Consider the following 16,752-nt stretch of genomic DNA (forward strand, 5'->3'; position numbering starts at 1 on the left):
ACAAATGAAAGTCTTAAAAATCATACTTTGGTTTTAGACATATTAAATATCCTAATCAATGGGGTATTTAATAGGAGTATCGTACCTTTGCTGGATTCTTGATATACACTACATCAATCAAATAACTGATTTGTAAATGTTAAAAGAAATATATGCGTCATTTGAGAACAGAGACATTTTATGATTTAGATATATTCTCAATAGCCTACAGTGCATTTTCTATATCAATGTTATTCATCAGAAGATATATAACCACTCATTTCATATTTTTAAAAGGGAATCGTGAATAAGTGTATAAAGAAATAACATATATTTAATGTTATTTACATTATGTTATGAAACAGGAAATAATATCTTAAAGTATTTATAATCTCCATTACTCTCTGTTGTATTGTAATTGATTGGTATCTATATCAAAATGCTTACAGTGTATGTAGATTTGCCAACAGATCAAAGTTTCCATTCTGTAACGTTGTTATCTTATTCAAGCCCTGGTCTCTGAATCAGAAAGATTTCCTGATTAACTTTAATTGATGAACACAGCAATATTAAGATATATTACTGTACAAATTGATTCAATACCCTTACGCTGATGACACTCAAGTTTATCCAGTGATCAAGGCGCTCGATAATTGGAACAATATATACAGTCACCTTGAGACTTCCTTGTCAGATATAAGTGTGTGGATGAGCTCAAATATGTTAACATCAAACCAGGACAAAACCGAACTTATCGTGTTTCCGGCTCGACATCGAGTGAACGAACTAAAAGATTGTCATCTTTCGTTTGATGGATCCGTTGTGTATGATGTTTAGTTTGCTAAAAACCTTGGTGTATTTTTGACAGAACACTAAGCATGCGAAAACAGGCAACTCCTATATCAAAGGCATGCTTGTTTTCAGATCCGAAACATTGGAGGCATAAGACCATTCTTTACCATTCATTATTGAAGACGTCTGCAAGACTTTGATCAGTTTGCTAGTGACTTTGCGTTTAGACTATGGAAACGCCCTTTTCTATGGTGTTAATTCTGACATGGTGTCAAAGTTACAGAGTGTGCATAATTCAACAGCACGGCTGCTTACAAGAACTAAGAAAAATGAGCGCATAACACCAGTTTTAGTGAAACTCCATTGGCTTCCAGTACAGTTCAGGGTTGAGTAGAAATTGTTAATGTACACATTTAAAGCTCACCACGGTCTTGTACTTGCCTACCTTGAAGAACTGGTCAGTCCATACAAACCATCAAAATCTTTATGATCCGAAAACGCCATGCTTATTTAAAAGAGTTAAGACCAAAACGTATGGCGACAGAAGGTTTGACAAAGCAACCGCCACATTCTGGAATAACCTTCCAAGTTATATTTGCAACGAAAATTCTTTCGAACTTTCAAGACAAATTTAAAAACTTACTACTTCAGACTTGCTTATCACGATTTTATGTAAGCCATTTCCAGTGACAGCATTAATATTCTTTTTTATGAAACCTTTTTGTATGTATTTTCTGTAGATTAATCATTATTTTGTGTAAACCAGCGATATAATTCATATTCTTTTAATGAAACGATTTTTTAAACACTATTTTAGATATATTCAATTTTTAATTGCAGTTTATTGTTGTATTATTGTAAAGCGCTTAGAGTAATTTTCTTTTTTATTATATAATGCGCTATATAAATACTGTAAATAAAAATAAATAATTAAATAATCAATAAAAATACGCGAAAGCATAGCGTTTGCACAAAATATGGCTTTAGACGTGATCTTTAAGTACATCAACGATGATTTATCTATTACATGCATTCAACAATAATCAATTTCACCGATATGTCGATAAGGCATATTCCTGTAAAAATTAAAACACCATATATTCTTCCAAATGAAAAGTGAAGATAACGAACAGTGATCCATTGTTTCATATTTTGATGTTTTACTTTCCTCCACTGTATACAATACATTAATTGAAAAAAAAAATACAGATGAAATTCATAGCAAAGGATTATTTCAGTTTCTCCCTTTACCCTTTACATATCTATGTAGCAATATTCCATTATCACCTGGGCATGGTATCCAACGAATTCGATACACAGGTACATTTTTTGCGTTTGATGAATATGATTTGTAATTTTGCACTGAGTTAAAGCAAGTTTCCAAACTACAATTTATATGAAAATGATGTATTGGTGCCAACACCTTATTTCAAATGTTGAAAAGAATCTACCAGCTTTATATCAAACTATGATGGGGATTTTATGCACTCAATATTATACTATATTGATAACATTTTCACCATTGCATGTTTGTTGTTTTAGGAATTGTGATATATCACCTAGTTTCGGAATAACTCGTAATTGTGATAGAATACTTTTCCCTTGATACCTTGTCAGGATTGATAAAAGTATAAGAAGAATATTATATTTCTGTATTCGACACATCCAAACAAACATACGTATCGTCTATAATTCTGTGTTTAGTAAACAAGAAGTGATAAAAGAATTACATAGGTCAAAAAAGGAATACGTTTTGGTTGCAGTTCACAAAGCTTGTAACAACTTACAGTGTTTTTGTTTGCAAGGGTCATTATTACAACTGTATTTTAAACGAATTTGGTATTAATTCCACCTTTGGTAATCGTATTTATATTCCAAATGTCATTTCACAAATGAAAGTCTTAAAAATCATACTTTGGTTTTAGACATATTAAATATCCTAATCAATGGGGTATTTAATAGGAGTATCGTACCTTTGCTGGATTCTTGATATAAACTACATCAATCAAATAACTGATTTGTAAATGTTAAAAGAATTTGAAAACAAGCCCCAATCTCCTGGGATTTATATATGAAATACTTGACTTCTTCAATTTTGGTACATCAATAAAGAACTAGATAAAAACCTTCTCTAGTGACATAAAATATTGTGTCATACAAAATGGAATAACCTCAAAGTATTTTCACACAAAAAGAGGCTGTATGCAAGGCGACTCCATATCACCTGATATTTTGTTCTTGCTCTGTGTCGTTGGAATAATGATACATATATAAAAGGAATACTAATTGAGAGGAAGAAATACAATTCTTTTTTACAGTATGCTGATAATACCTCATTGTTCGTAGATGGATTACCTGAATCCATGGACGGTATCCGTAGAGAGCTAGATACTTCACCAAAGTCCCTGGTTTTAAAATAAATTTCTCTAAAACTAAAATGGTATGTATCGACAATATAGACATTTCAGATGAAGATTTCCATCGGTCCAGATGGAAAATTGACTGGCAAATTACAACATTTGATCATGTAGGGATTAAATTTTCTGTATACCTTAATGAAGTAGTTGAACTGAACTATAACACAAAAATATCCTCACTATATGTTAAAAATAAATTATAATTTCTGGAAACAATGGTTTTCCAGTTGGATCAAAATCATAAGCAATGAATCCAGCATTGTGTTTTTGTTTGTTAGGGTTTTTATATATTTTACGAATTCTCATATTCATTCATATTCATTCAAAGAAAGAGTTAGATGTCTTTGAACATATATGGTCTAACTCAAATATCAAAATAAACAATAGTCCTATCTTCTGGAAGAGAAGTTGTAAAGCTGGTATGATATATGTAATTGGTCTCTTTGATTCTAATGACTACTTCAATAGCTTCAAGGCGCTCAGTGATTCAGGTATCAAAACAAATATTGTATATCTGAGACAGGTAGTCATTGAAAAAAAAACTAGACATGTAAATATAAAAGAAAGTAGAAAAACAAATTAAACTGTTTATCCCTAAAAACAATTTCTATATTTTTTAAATGAAAAGGGATGCAAAGAAATGTACAATGCTTTAATAGATAAAAAACGGGTACCAATTATCTCAGTATCAAAATGGGTAGATAATGCTGAACTGTATGGAATAAAAAAAAATTGAATTCCCCTTTAAGGTAAAAAAGGGTCAAAGTTTCAATAGTTACAATTTCAAATACTTCATTGAATAATTCCTACCAATAATTATCTTAAACTTAAATCAATCAACTCTCCCATTTGTACGCTTTGCAAAAGTAACATAGAAACAATTGACCATTGTTTTGTAGATTGTTTTGAAGTAAAGAAAATCTGGTAGAAGTTTTTAAATGAACTGGAATTTTTCATTTGATATATAAGTGTTTGTCGGAGATCATTATGTTCTTGATGGGTAACTTTCAAAGATCACCTAGCAGTGAATTTACGCTGCGATCATGATTACAACAGGGATAGCTTATAAGCAAACGCTTCTGAAAAGATTAGCCGAAAAATAAAATCACAGGTGACATTAAATGTGTCCAATGCCGTTGTCGTAACAATTCAAAAGTACTTCATTATTATGGATTTTGCCTCAGTTTGCAAAATAACTAGACCGTAAACAAATATATCGTCGACAGCCCTTATTACAGTGATTGACCAGAATCAATAACCTTTTGTTTACATGTGCGTGTTGTCGTTTCCGGGTTTTGATTACGTCATCAAATTCATTGTATTGTTTTCAAACATACACATGTAGAACAAGTCTTCATTTTTTCCGATAATGAACTACTAGAAGGAGCGTATGAAAAAAAAATCAACATGGACACGAAAGAGGCATTAAAGCCGAAATCGCTAACAGTGAAATGTTATTCAAGTTTTGTGTTTCTTGACTTTTATTATTGGATGTATTTACTGTATCAAATACGAATTCTTTTTTACAAACTATATATATATATATATATATATATATATATATATATATATATATATTAAGAATCGATGTTCTGTTAGGTAAAGTATATGAATGGAACTAATAAATACATGATGTTTGAATTGGTTTTAAGGTTTTTACTGCTTGAATAATAGATTAAGAAATTGAAATCGCCATATACGGGTATAGATATTGACAATGCATTCAATGACACAAGAAAGGTAAAATCGTGAAGAGGTTTTTGTTTTAAACACTCCGGTCGCCAAAATATGTAGTGTTTTGAATCGAAATAAATTATTTAGTTGGTTAGTTGTAAGAAATCAGTGCATGATATTCATCACCAAAGGAATATATATGAATTAATTGATTGGTGATTTCCGCCACAATCAACAATTTTTTCAGTTATGTGGTGACGCCTAGTTTTTATCGGTGAACGAGAGAACCGAGATACAATGTACCTGGGAAGAGACTTCCGACCTTCCGAAAGTAAACTGGGAAAATTTCTCCCTTACCGGCGCGAGCGAGATTCGAACCCGTGCCTGTAGAGGTGAGAGACCGTATGGTGTTGAGGCTGATGCTCTAACCACTCGGCTACGGAGGCCCCGAATATATATGGAATATGTACCCAGAAAATTATGGCGCCCCATACATTTGCGCAAAGACAGCTGCGGCAAACTGCCTCCCTTAACGAAGAAGAAAAATGATCCAAAAATACATCATTGTGTGTATATGCATGTCAATGACATACATAATGCTTTTATTTCGTATTGTATTCATAATTAATTTCCATACCATTGTTATGTCATCAATATATATGAAGAAAATCATTGAAAGTTTTGACAATGATTTCTGTTCTTATTCATTGTTTCAGTCATTCCATCGAAAGAAAAATGAAATGAGTGAAACACCATTGGCAGTTGGTTAATGGCTAGATATTTCGCTTGCGAGAAGTCATCCTGTCAACACAGCAACAATCGATTATAAATTTTCACATAGATTATCATTGACTCTTTCTGACATAATAGTGTTAACCGAACCCATTTAATGTTTAATTTTTGAAACCATCAAAGGACGTAAATCTTTTTATCCCGATAATGGCTATGGAGGAGATTATGCCGGATTTTGAGGAAAATGTTAAGATAGCGAACAGTGACGAATCTCATAACTCCTATACAAATACAAAATTAACAGTAGGACACATTAGGACATCTGGACACATCAGTGATGGGACCCGGTGTCTATATGGGGAATAAGCATCTCCCGTCGACCGACACACACCCCGTAAAGACTATATATCGATGATATAAAGTGAGTAATCTAAAATGCTGATTTTAAACAAGGCATAGAAATCCCTGTAATATCAACCTACATGTATTTCTCAATACCCTGCCTCGATTTAACAAGAGTACCGCAATATACACTCGTCGGACAGTGACATTAAACCTGGAAGTATATTATGCATTCTGAATTGATACAACACATATTGTGAATGAAAGGTGAAGAAGAGTGAAGATAAAAGCCCTAAAGTGGGTCATGATGCACCAGTCCATCTGACACGTGAACAAATTATGTATTTCTCTGAGAGGGAGGTAGTAACAAATTTGCAGAGCAATACCTGTAAATATACTGAAGAAAAAATTGGAAAAATGTTTGATTTGATCTTACCCTTAAGTAGTTCATAACGCAACAACCCAACTGAAATGCCAACTGCACTTGTATTCCTCCGAGAGGAAACCTTTGAATAAATATCAGGGCAATATCTGTATCCGTAATTTAAAAAAAGCGAAAAACTGTTTGAACTATTTTTCAAATTCATTTCAAAATTAAGGATTATCTCCCTCATAGTTCTTATCCTTAGACGAATTTGACTCCACTTTTTTGGCACGCTGTTTTTGGCTATAACAGCTCTAAACTTCGTTGTTTTTTCGGATTTCAAACATTTCGGTTGAGCATCACTGAAGAGACATTATTTGTCGAAATGCGCATCTGGTGCATCAAAATTGAAACCGTATAATTTTTACTTTAGCCTAAAAGTAGGTCAAAGATGGGTCAATCCAGCTGAAGTACAAACTGAACTTGTATACCTCCAAGGGGATGTCTGTGGCTAGATTTCAGGGCAATATCTGTACCATTATAAAAGCCCAGAAAACTTTTGACCTACTTTTAATCCCAATGGAGGTCACGTACGTACGGGCGATCCAACTGAAACTGAACTTGTATTCCCCTGAAAGGAAGCTTATGTGTAAATATGTATTAAGTAACAAAAACGTGCGGAAGTCTGTTTGACCTACTTTTAGCCCTAAAGTAGGTCTATGATGACCCAATCCATTTGAAATGCAAACTCAATCTTACACTTCTTGAGGGATATATTGTGACATAAATTCAAAGTCGTACATGTACATGCTACGTACAAAAGTCAAGCCAGAAACCAGCCAGACAGAAAAACGAACAAACAGCGCCATAACATAATACGTCCGGTCTAATGACGGCCACATCAAACTGACCATATCCAGAACAAACACATCCTTATCGAATCAGTTGAAAGACATTGACACCACATGCATATAATAATGGAATATTGTTACATAGATGTAGACAGTTAAGTTGTCAAAGGGAAAACAAAGTGATCCTATTTCTCACAAAGTTGGGTTGCTAGTTTGACGTTAACATCTATATTCAATAAGATGTCTACGTATCAAGCAGATGTGGAAGAATTTGCGGTGTCTTTTATATTGAGTTCACTTGGATGTAACAAATCGACATTTTAATGAAAATGAATATTTTTGATAGATAAAACGTAGTCGATATGGAGTGCTGTATCGGTAAATGGGAACTCGGAATAAATGTTGTATTGTCGACATGGTGACGTAAAAATTTATAACGTTTTCAAATTTAAACATTTTAACACATATTTCCTATTTCCACTTTTACTGGCATTGTGTCATACAAGTAATTATTATTCAGATAGAGATACTTACAAGGTCTGTAGATTCGTCAATCCGTCAAACATCCCATTCTCTAAAGTTGTTATATCATTGTTCCACAACCTTCTGAATGATAAATATATATTGATTAACCTTAATTGAATAACGTTATTATGATGCAATATATCGTAATGTATACAATGGAACGCATTTATTAAATATCTTGTCCTTAATTAAATCCCCTGAAATAAAAACAACATGATCTGGTTTTGTATTATTGTGAGACAAAATTTGTACAATGGCACCTACATGAAAAAGAAAGAGTTTTTGATTTGGTCTTCAATTCAATATTTATATTGATCAACAAACTTTTTTATCTATGAACAATTCTCAGCAGTCTTGTTTAAAGTCAGCATTTCGAAAATTGTATGGTCGCTATGATGATCTAAATTGCAAACATGGCATACCATTATGTCGAAAGCTGTCTGACGTGTTTCATTGAAATTATATCGTTCTTTTAAATCTGTTTTTGTCTACGGATTACTCTGTTTACCTGATTGAAATACACGCCACACGGCGGGCGTGACCGTCCATGTTAGTTTAGGATGATGGTAGTGATTTTATACAAAATGGATATTGAAATGCAAAATATAAATCAAACCTTCCTTTCTACATATATAAAGCATGTTCATATAAGTATATGGTAATATATGACATGTACTGCGCATGCTGGATTATAACGTCACACCATGACGCTGTGTATTGCTTACTGTAAAGTATGTCAACAAAACGACTTCGACAAAACCACAATACTAGATACCGATCCTGAAGCATATTACTGCACCATTTGAACCGTTCCCATATTAAACCATTCCGTTTAAACCGTTTAACGTTCCATTTCGAACCCAAAACGTTCCGTTTCCAGACCAAAGCGTTCGTTCCCTCATAGTTTTCGTTGCCGTATAGCCATTCGGAACTCGTGCGTCCGTTTCTTATTGTAGGTCAATATGGCGCTTGGTCCAGATAGTAGACTACAGCTTCTGATTGAACACATTTTAAAGTTATACAAAGGTGGATAGTTCTACAGTTCAAATCCGTAAGAGTTTACAGACAAATCACCAACTCATCACGACATGAAAGGATTCATTTTAATTTGGGATAAACGGCAAATTTACTTCCATTAAGATTCTGAACGAACACCAACGTACTGAATAAGAAAATATGTGCAATGGGCTTATCATTTTGAAACCAATGATTAAATAGCAGCAATGTTACTGTTGACCAAAAGAAAAAGTTCGTGTAGTGGGGATTCTTTTATCACCATTGCTATTATCATTATCATCAATGTTGTCAATAGGGGATTTCGAAACAAACAAAATATCAAATTATAAGAGCTGTTGTAAGTGCACATAACTCTTTGACTAATGGGAGTTTGACATATTTCAAAATAGTGAAAATGTTGGGAAATTAAAATGAATTCAACTGGTGTGGTGTCGTCTTCAAAAGAAGTTATAAGGTGATCGAGACACTAAGAGTTGCTAAAGTAACGGTACACGTGTACCAGTCTATGGGTGAGTGGTCACGGTGTACACACTATATGTCCCCGTTTCAGATGGAATTGGCTTTCTTGATATCCCTCTTTAAATTTGTCAGGTTTCGTCAAAGCCTTTTAATGTAGGTGTATGCAATTGGTACATTTACAGATACCATCAAACAACACCAAAAGTCACCGTGATACTGAAACAATGAGGGTATTCCCCAATCTGACTTAAACGCAAAATGAATTATTTTTATTGAAGATAACTAATTACACTGGTTTTGAAATTAGAATCCTTTATTATCAACTATCATTAAATTCGTTACGCAATAGCTTGTTCTCCTTATGGTAAATTTTTAAATCAAGGCAAGTTGATGGTATAGAGGTTTCAACAGTCTCGTTTAAAGTCAGCATTTTGGAAATTATATGGTCGTTATAACGATCTAGTTTGCAAATTCAACCTATCATTGAATCAAATGGTGTTTAGTGTCTTTCATACCGATTTTTAGACTGTTCTTGGTATTCTGATTTTGCCTACCAATAACTCGTTTTACCTTATCAAGGACTCAAGGCGGGTGTGACCGGTCCACTGGGAATGCTTACTCCTCCTAGGTACCTGATCCCACCTCTGGTTGTCCAGAGGTCCGTATTTCCCCATTTATCTATTTTGTATTGTTTCTAGGAGTTATGAGGTTGATCATTGTTTGTTACATATTCCCTTTGATGCGCATATATCGATCTCGTTTTGGATACATTTATTCTGAATGTGCATATGATGAAAATTTCAAATGGGTTGGTACGCTATATTAACTGTAATGTACATTTGTATAGTATATAAGCATTGATTAAAGGTTACAAAAATGCATGTAATGCAATCATGTAGAAACTAAATTCCTTTTTAAAATCACTTGTGTAAATACCTTTCTGTGTTTCAAATAATCGAAAAAATATAACATTTCATCAGTAAAGAGTGACAATTTTATGATAGGGACAGCGAACAAAGCCTGAATTGACGCAATTCGATTTGTATTTGTTGTGGGTGAAAGTTTGAAGTTGTTGTCTATTGATTACATTACATAAATATAAATATCCCAATGTGAAATTTAAGGCACGTATACTTGTAATATTAATTAACTTCAATTACCTTCCCTTCAATGTTCATGATATCAATAAAAATATGAAACTTTCAGCGTGGCAAGTAATATATTTTTTTCCTACCATACCTATGTATGAATAAAGAGTACCAAAAGTGTCCAAAATGTATAATTTGAAATCGAGGCCAAAACGCTTGCTCCTATATTTGAACAAAGCGTTCCATCCCCGATGGGAACCGTTCATTCCCAATCCCAAAGCATTCCGTTTCCGTTGGAAACCGTCCGTTCTCCCTGAAAACCGTTCCGTTTAAACCCATTAACATTTTTTTTCTAAACAAACCCGTTCAACGTTCGTTCACACCTTTACTGTTGTAGTAGTCGCCTCAGGGTATGTCAATTGAGACAGTAGTAGTGTGAGAATAAACATCATACACCCCATTCTTTAGCGTTGTTACGCTATCGTAGCTTAGTTCTCTAAATGATAAAGATATATTGATTCACCTTTATTGATCAACGCTACAATTATGCTATACATGTATTATGATCTATGAAAATGAAAACCATCATTTGGCTTTCATTACATCTGCAGGAGCAAAATCATATGATCTGGTTTTGTATTAGTATGAGGCTTCCGCGTTTAAAATACACTAGGAAAATATATACAATATCAGTATGAGAATAGACAAATATATCTACACAATATCGTTTTATCGCATAAATAATATTTCAAGTGCAACAATCGACTATCGACAAAGTGCGCGATCTGATATACTTTTGAAATGTAATTGAAAGTACATTGCATTACACATTACATATCATACTGATACTAAACAAATGGTTGAAAAATACTTATTTATATTGGATTTATGAATTCAAAAATACAGTAGTATAAGCACACAGCATATCAATCAATTTTAGAAATGTATCTTAGTTATGTATTGCATTTTGTCATCAATATTTCAGAAAACATTGATCTGTTCTGTATATCTTTCATGCAATACTGAACGGAAGTGGCAGGAATAGCTAGGTATCTCATTGTTGTATAAGATATTTACAATCATTGTCTTTCCAGAATTTTACAACACTGTCATGCATATCAATACATGGCTCAGACAGATATGTATCAATTCCTGACACTTCAGACTTATCTCGAATTATCTCACTAGTTGACTGATACATAAATCTAAAGAAATCTTTCTAAGCTCTCTTTGGCGGAAGTAATTGTTCTTCATCGGCTTCTTCATTATTATAATTTTCCTGAGATAGAACTGCATATTTCAATGTTTCGTTTTTACTAGCTATTGATTTACTGAGGCTAACACCGCCTTATCTAGAATGTTGGATTTAATACTGGAGCTAAAATGAAATACCGATCTTCAAACACTGAAAGTAGCAATGACAAAGATTATTTCAATGCACTCATAATTTTGTTATTGTACACTAAAGATAAAATATTTGCATGAACTTGGTGTTTAAGTTCAAGAATGAACGGAATAGTAAGGCTAACACTTTCATTTCCTTGTATCAGAAGTGTTTCGTATTCAAATGGGTCGAAGATGGATGTTAATTAAGTCCTTAAATATATTACGCTCATATGATGCAAGGAACTATTTATATTGTTGAGTTTCTCTTTAAGATGGACCTGACCATTTTCAGCTGAGAGTTCCACTTGATTGCATTTGAGCCCTGTTATCTTCATTCATGCAAGGTGAAGATAACGAACAGTGATCAATCTCATAACTCCTACAAACAATACAAAATAGATAGTTGGGCAAACACGGACCCCTGGACACACCAGGGGTGGTATCAGGTGTCTAGGAGGAGTAAGCATCCCCTGTTGACCGGTCACACCCGCCGTGAGCCACATATCCTGATCAGGTAAACGGAGTTATCCGCAGTCAAATCAGTGTGCCAAGAACGGCTTAACAATCGGTATGAAACACATCAGACAGCATTTGACCCAATGCGAGGTTGTATTGACGAATATTATAAATACTCTGATGCATGAATTGATCTCCTGACAAAGTTAACAATTTAAGATGCTTTGGCAATTATATTGTTTAAATGAAAAGAGCAATTCTTCAAACCATTCTTAAGCACCCCTTATAGGGAGTGCACATTTAGAATGTTTTGGCAAGTGTTCAATATTATCTTCCTTGTTCTCATTTTCTGTGTAATCCATTAAAGGTGAAGATAACGACCAGTGATCAATCTCAAATAAACAATACAAAATAGATAGACAAACACAAGGGATGGGATCGGGTGCCTAGGAGGAGGAGGCATCCCCTTATTGTTGCCCCATGCATTATCATTATCTTCAGACTGATCTTCATTGTCAAAATGAAAACCAGGCCAGAGAATCTTATATATATTAACCATATTTGAGTGATTTTCAGTAACTATGGTGCACATTTTGTTTGCAATATCAAACTGCAAGTGTTTGTTTATAATCTCCTCGGGTCTCTTCTGCAGAATGTTCTCTTACACAGTGTTACAGAATAAATTGTCCAATATATAATGAAATAGCAAGTAATTCCTATGAAAGCTTCTATATGTCTATATGACGGCAAATCCATAGTTAAGCATATGCTTTTGGTTTGAGAAAGTGGAATTTTAAGATTCCCTTTTACCTCCATATATTTCTCACGAATGATTTCTTTGAAAGACATTTATGACTGGGCATCTGGTATCAGGGGTCGGTCCAATTTTCCAACAATTCTCCTAAAATTTGAACTTTCAACAATTGGAAAAGGTAAAATATATCCAGCTTTAAAATATAGCAGTGTTGATGTGGTCAGCCTTGTTTTCCATCACCAGTACTATAGTTGGTAACATTAACTGGCTAAAAAAAGGCGAATATAACTAACAGTGATCAATCTCATAACTCCTATAAGCAATACAAAATAGATAGTTGGGCAAACACGGACCCCTGGACACGCCGGGGGTAGAATCAGGTGCCTAGGAGGAGTAAGCATCCCCTGTCAACCGGTCACACATGCCGTGAGCCCTATATTCTGACCAGGTAAACGGAGTTATCCGTAATCAAAATCAGTGTACCAAGAACGGCCTAACAATCGATATAAAACACGTCAGAAAGCATTTGACCCAATGATAGGTTGTATTAACGTACTAGATCGCGATAATGACCATGAAATTTGCAAAATGTTATCTTCAATCGAGACTGTTGAAATCATTGTACCATCAACTTGTTTGTCAGTAGCTTGCCTCGATTTAACAACTGAATATACGCAGAATAAATTATGTTTAATATGAATATAGAAACATATTAGCTAACAAAGGACCACGATTCATACCAATGAGAATTCCACCAGACTACTGGAAAACTTCATCACCGAAGACCACGAAGATATTGTCAAAGAGAAACTGTAGCATTTTTTTTTCAACTTCAGAGTACTTGTGCGTGGAATCAGATATTTTTTTGGATGAATGATCACTTGATAAAAATATTTCCTTTTTCCATTTTTGTTGAAAGTATTTGTTCATTGACTCTGACAAGTATTTCCATGGGTCTATGTTTGCCCAACTCTTTATTTCATATTGCTTATAGGAGTTATGAGATTGATACTCTTCATTATCTTCACCTTTCACTCAGATAGAAAGAACAATTTCTGAAAATAGTTCAAAATGGTCTGCGTTAAGACCTTACAAATAACCCCAGGGAAACATTCAATAAAGATTTTGTGTTGGTTTACCATACCATAGGTATTAGAACTAAAATGGTGTTCATTAAATGCTTTTAACTATTAAAGACATTATCCTTGAAGTTAATCATTTTGTTCATATGATATAAAAGTCAATGACTAATATAATGAATTGATCTAAACCTCCAAAATATCATCAACTATCTGACGTAATGTAAATTTGATGGGATATACTGGAATGAGCAAAACGATATTTATTTACAAATAATTTATTACATTAACATTTCTTGCAATGCAAATAGACCCATTACACCCCATTACAGTTAAATTGACTGTCCTTACATTACCATTACACATTATCATTACCCCATGTCTGGCTACACTAATGAAATATATCATAATTTATAAAACTGAAAACTATTAAAGAATCTCTTGGTCTTAATTCCATCTCCTGGAAGAATGGAAAAGCATCTTGCTGTGACCTTTTATTCCTCATTTATATATGTCGACGGCATTTTATTTATCAATTCTCAATATAGTCTTTTTTAAAACCAACATTTTGCTAATTTTATTATCGTCATAATTATAAAATTTGCAAATACGACCTACTACTTTGTCGAATGCCGTCTGACGTATTCCATAGCTATATATACCGGTCTTTGCATTCTGATTTTGACTACAGTTATATGTAATTCCGTTTACCTGATAAAGATATAGGTTTCATGGTTGTTGTGATCAGTAAACACGGGGTACTTATTCTTCCTCAGCACCTGATCCTATCTTTGGTATGTCTAGTTGTCCGTGTTTGTCATTCGTTTTACTATGGAATTTATGAAATTGTTCGCTATGCATTATCATCACTAAGTTTTGTTCATAGACCATATGCAATAATTAATTGTCAATAAGTCAAACGTCAGTTGGGATATACATTCATAATTTATCTATAAAAATAAAATTATGTTGAAAAATTCGAATTTACTTGCATTTACCAGATAAATATGCACTAATGCCAAATTTATAGTAACCTTTTTGGAGGTGTTTCAATATATAATAAACTACATGTGAATTAAATTGAAGAATTATGTAGGTCATCCACCTTGCACCATACAAACAGAATCAAATTATAAATTTGACTATACACAACAAATTCACCATCCTCATTATGTTAACTCGTTTTTAAACCTCATAGAAGTGTCCGTATTTTGACATTCATAGAGAAGTGTTTTTAAAGCCATCGGTATAGATTGGTATTGTCTCTTACCTAAGTTTTCGATCTCGCAACCCCAAAAGTAGTGCATAATTGATGAGCATGTGTAGCATTACAACGAATCTACATTCCATACTTATAACTTTGGGATCATTACATTTCCGACGTTTTTGCCTTTTGGTATATTTACAAAATGTAATGATAAACAAATATTCACAAACGCAATTTAATTCGTAATAATGCAAGGATGAACGTATATCTGCTTGATAGATATACAGTGTATAAGAATGCTGACAGAGGTGAGAGGAAAACGTGAATGTAAGAAAGAAATTTCATTCTAGGAATGAACTGTGAAAGGTGGAAATAACGAACAGTGATTAATCTCATAAATCAAGAATAGAGAGTTGGGCAAACACGGGCCCCTAAGTGTGATGCTTAACACCGGAATGTGTTATCCTTATTTCTTAAATGAACCTAGAAATGACTTTTAACGACAACATCAATACGTTGATAGAAACCATTGCAAGCAGTGTATAGATCCCAATATATTCTTTTTTTTAAAGGCGTGTCTTCAAACACTGACTATTTATATCCTTTGTTAAAATTAAAAACACGTGTCTTATAACGCTGATGTTTCCATATCACATGTATTTGTTAAGTGCGGAATTTCACTTAAGAAAAAATATATTCCCATAATGCAATAACGCAATTAATATAACTCTATAACAACTATTTAACGTTGTTAACATGTGTTATGCTTTTTAAGATGCTTCGAATAACTTACAGATGGCAAGTGTCCATGGGGATGTTAGTCGGTACTCTGCTCAGCCCTCTAGAAGCACAACCTACATAAGTCCCATTACAGTAAGATGACTGTTCACAGGAACACTCGTCAGGACAGGCGTCCGTCCCCTGGCTGTAAAGCACAGGGAACACGACAGACACCCAAACCACCAGCCGCATAGTTATTACATATGCATGTAATGGAGAGTTCTATCTATCTATTCTTATTAAAGTATAACTATTCAACTTCCTTGTTAGAACAAGAGCTGAATCATTATGGACCCTGTCTTTAACGCAAGGACATACGTTATTTGATCTCGTGTCAGCATGTGCATATTCGTATCCATTAAAACAAATATCGGGAATATCCAAGAAAATACTTGGAATTTTTGTCTTATAATAATTTGTGCAGTGGTAGATATTCCGCACTGGATAGGAATAACATAATAATATAAAGGAATCAACTCATTCTCCTGCTCTATTCAGAATGTATGCTTGTAAATCTTTAATGTTAAAACAGAGAGTAAAACTTGCACAATCAACAGAAAGACTAAGGATTTACTGTATAGCAGGTTAAAAAATATACATACAGATCGATAGATAGATGTACATTCATTGCTATACACACAGACTCAGACATTTAATGTGACAACTCTCTCTCTCTCTCTCTCTCTCTCTCTCTCTCTCTCTCTCTCTCTCTCTCTCTCTCTTATATAATTCTTTACCACAGTATTATTTCTTTTTCAGGAATGAAGGTAATTTTTGTTTATGTTATATGCTATGAAGTAACTTAGGACACTCTGTCTATCATAAACTGCATCGTAACCTTATTCGAGAA

At 33.6% G+C, this 16,752-nt stretch overlaps 1 protein-coding gene across 1 annotated transcript; it reads right to left on the reverse strand.

Annotated features, from left to right (window-relative positions):
• Positions 1–422: 422 nt before the first annotated feature.
• LOC125667441 (vasorin-like) lies at positions 423–16,126 on the reverse strand. Its single transcript, XM_056150903.1, has 3 exons — positions 15,916–16,126; positions 7,686–7,757; positions 423–498 (listed from the first exon to the last, which is right to left on the reverse strand). Exons 1-3 carry the CDS (start codon positions 16,092–16,094, stop codon positions 423–425), a joined length of 327 nt encoding a protein of 108 aa, XP_056006878.1. The 5' UTR covers positions 16,095–16,126.
• Between the last annotated feature and the right edge of the window lie 626 nt (positions 16,127–16,752).

The sequence above is a fragment of the Ostrea edulis genome, chromosome 10 (genome assembly GCF_947568905.1).
Source record: "Ostrea edulis chromosome 10, xbOstEdul1.1, whole genome shotgun sequence".
NCBI classification, from domain to species: Eukaryota; Metazoa; Mollusca; class Bivalvia; order Ostreida; family Ostreidae; genus Ostrea; species Ostrea edulis.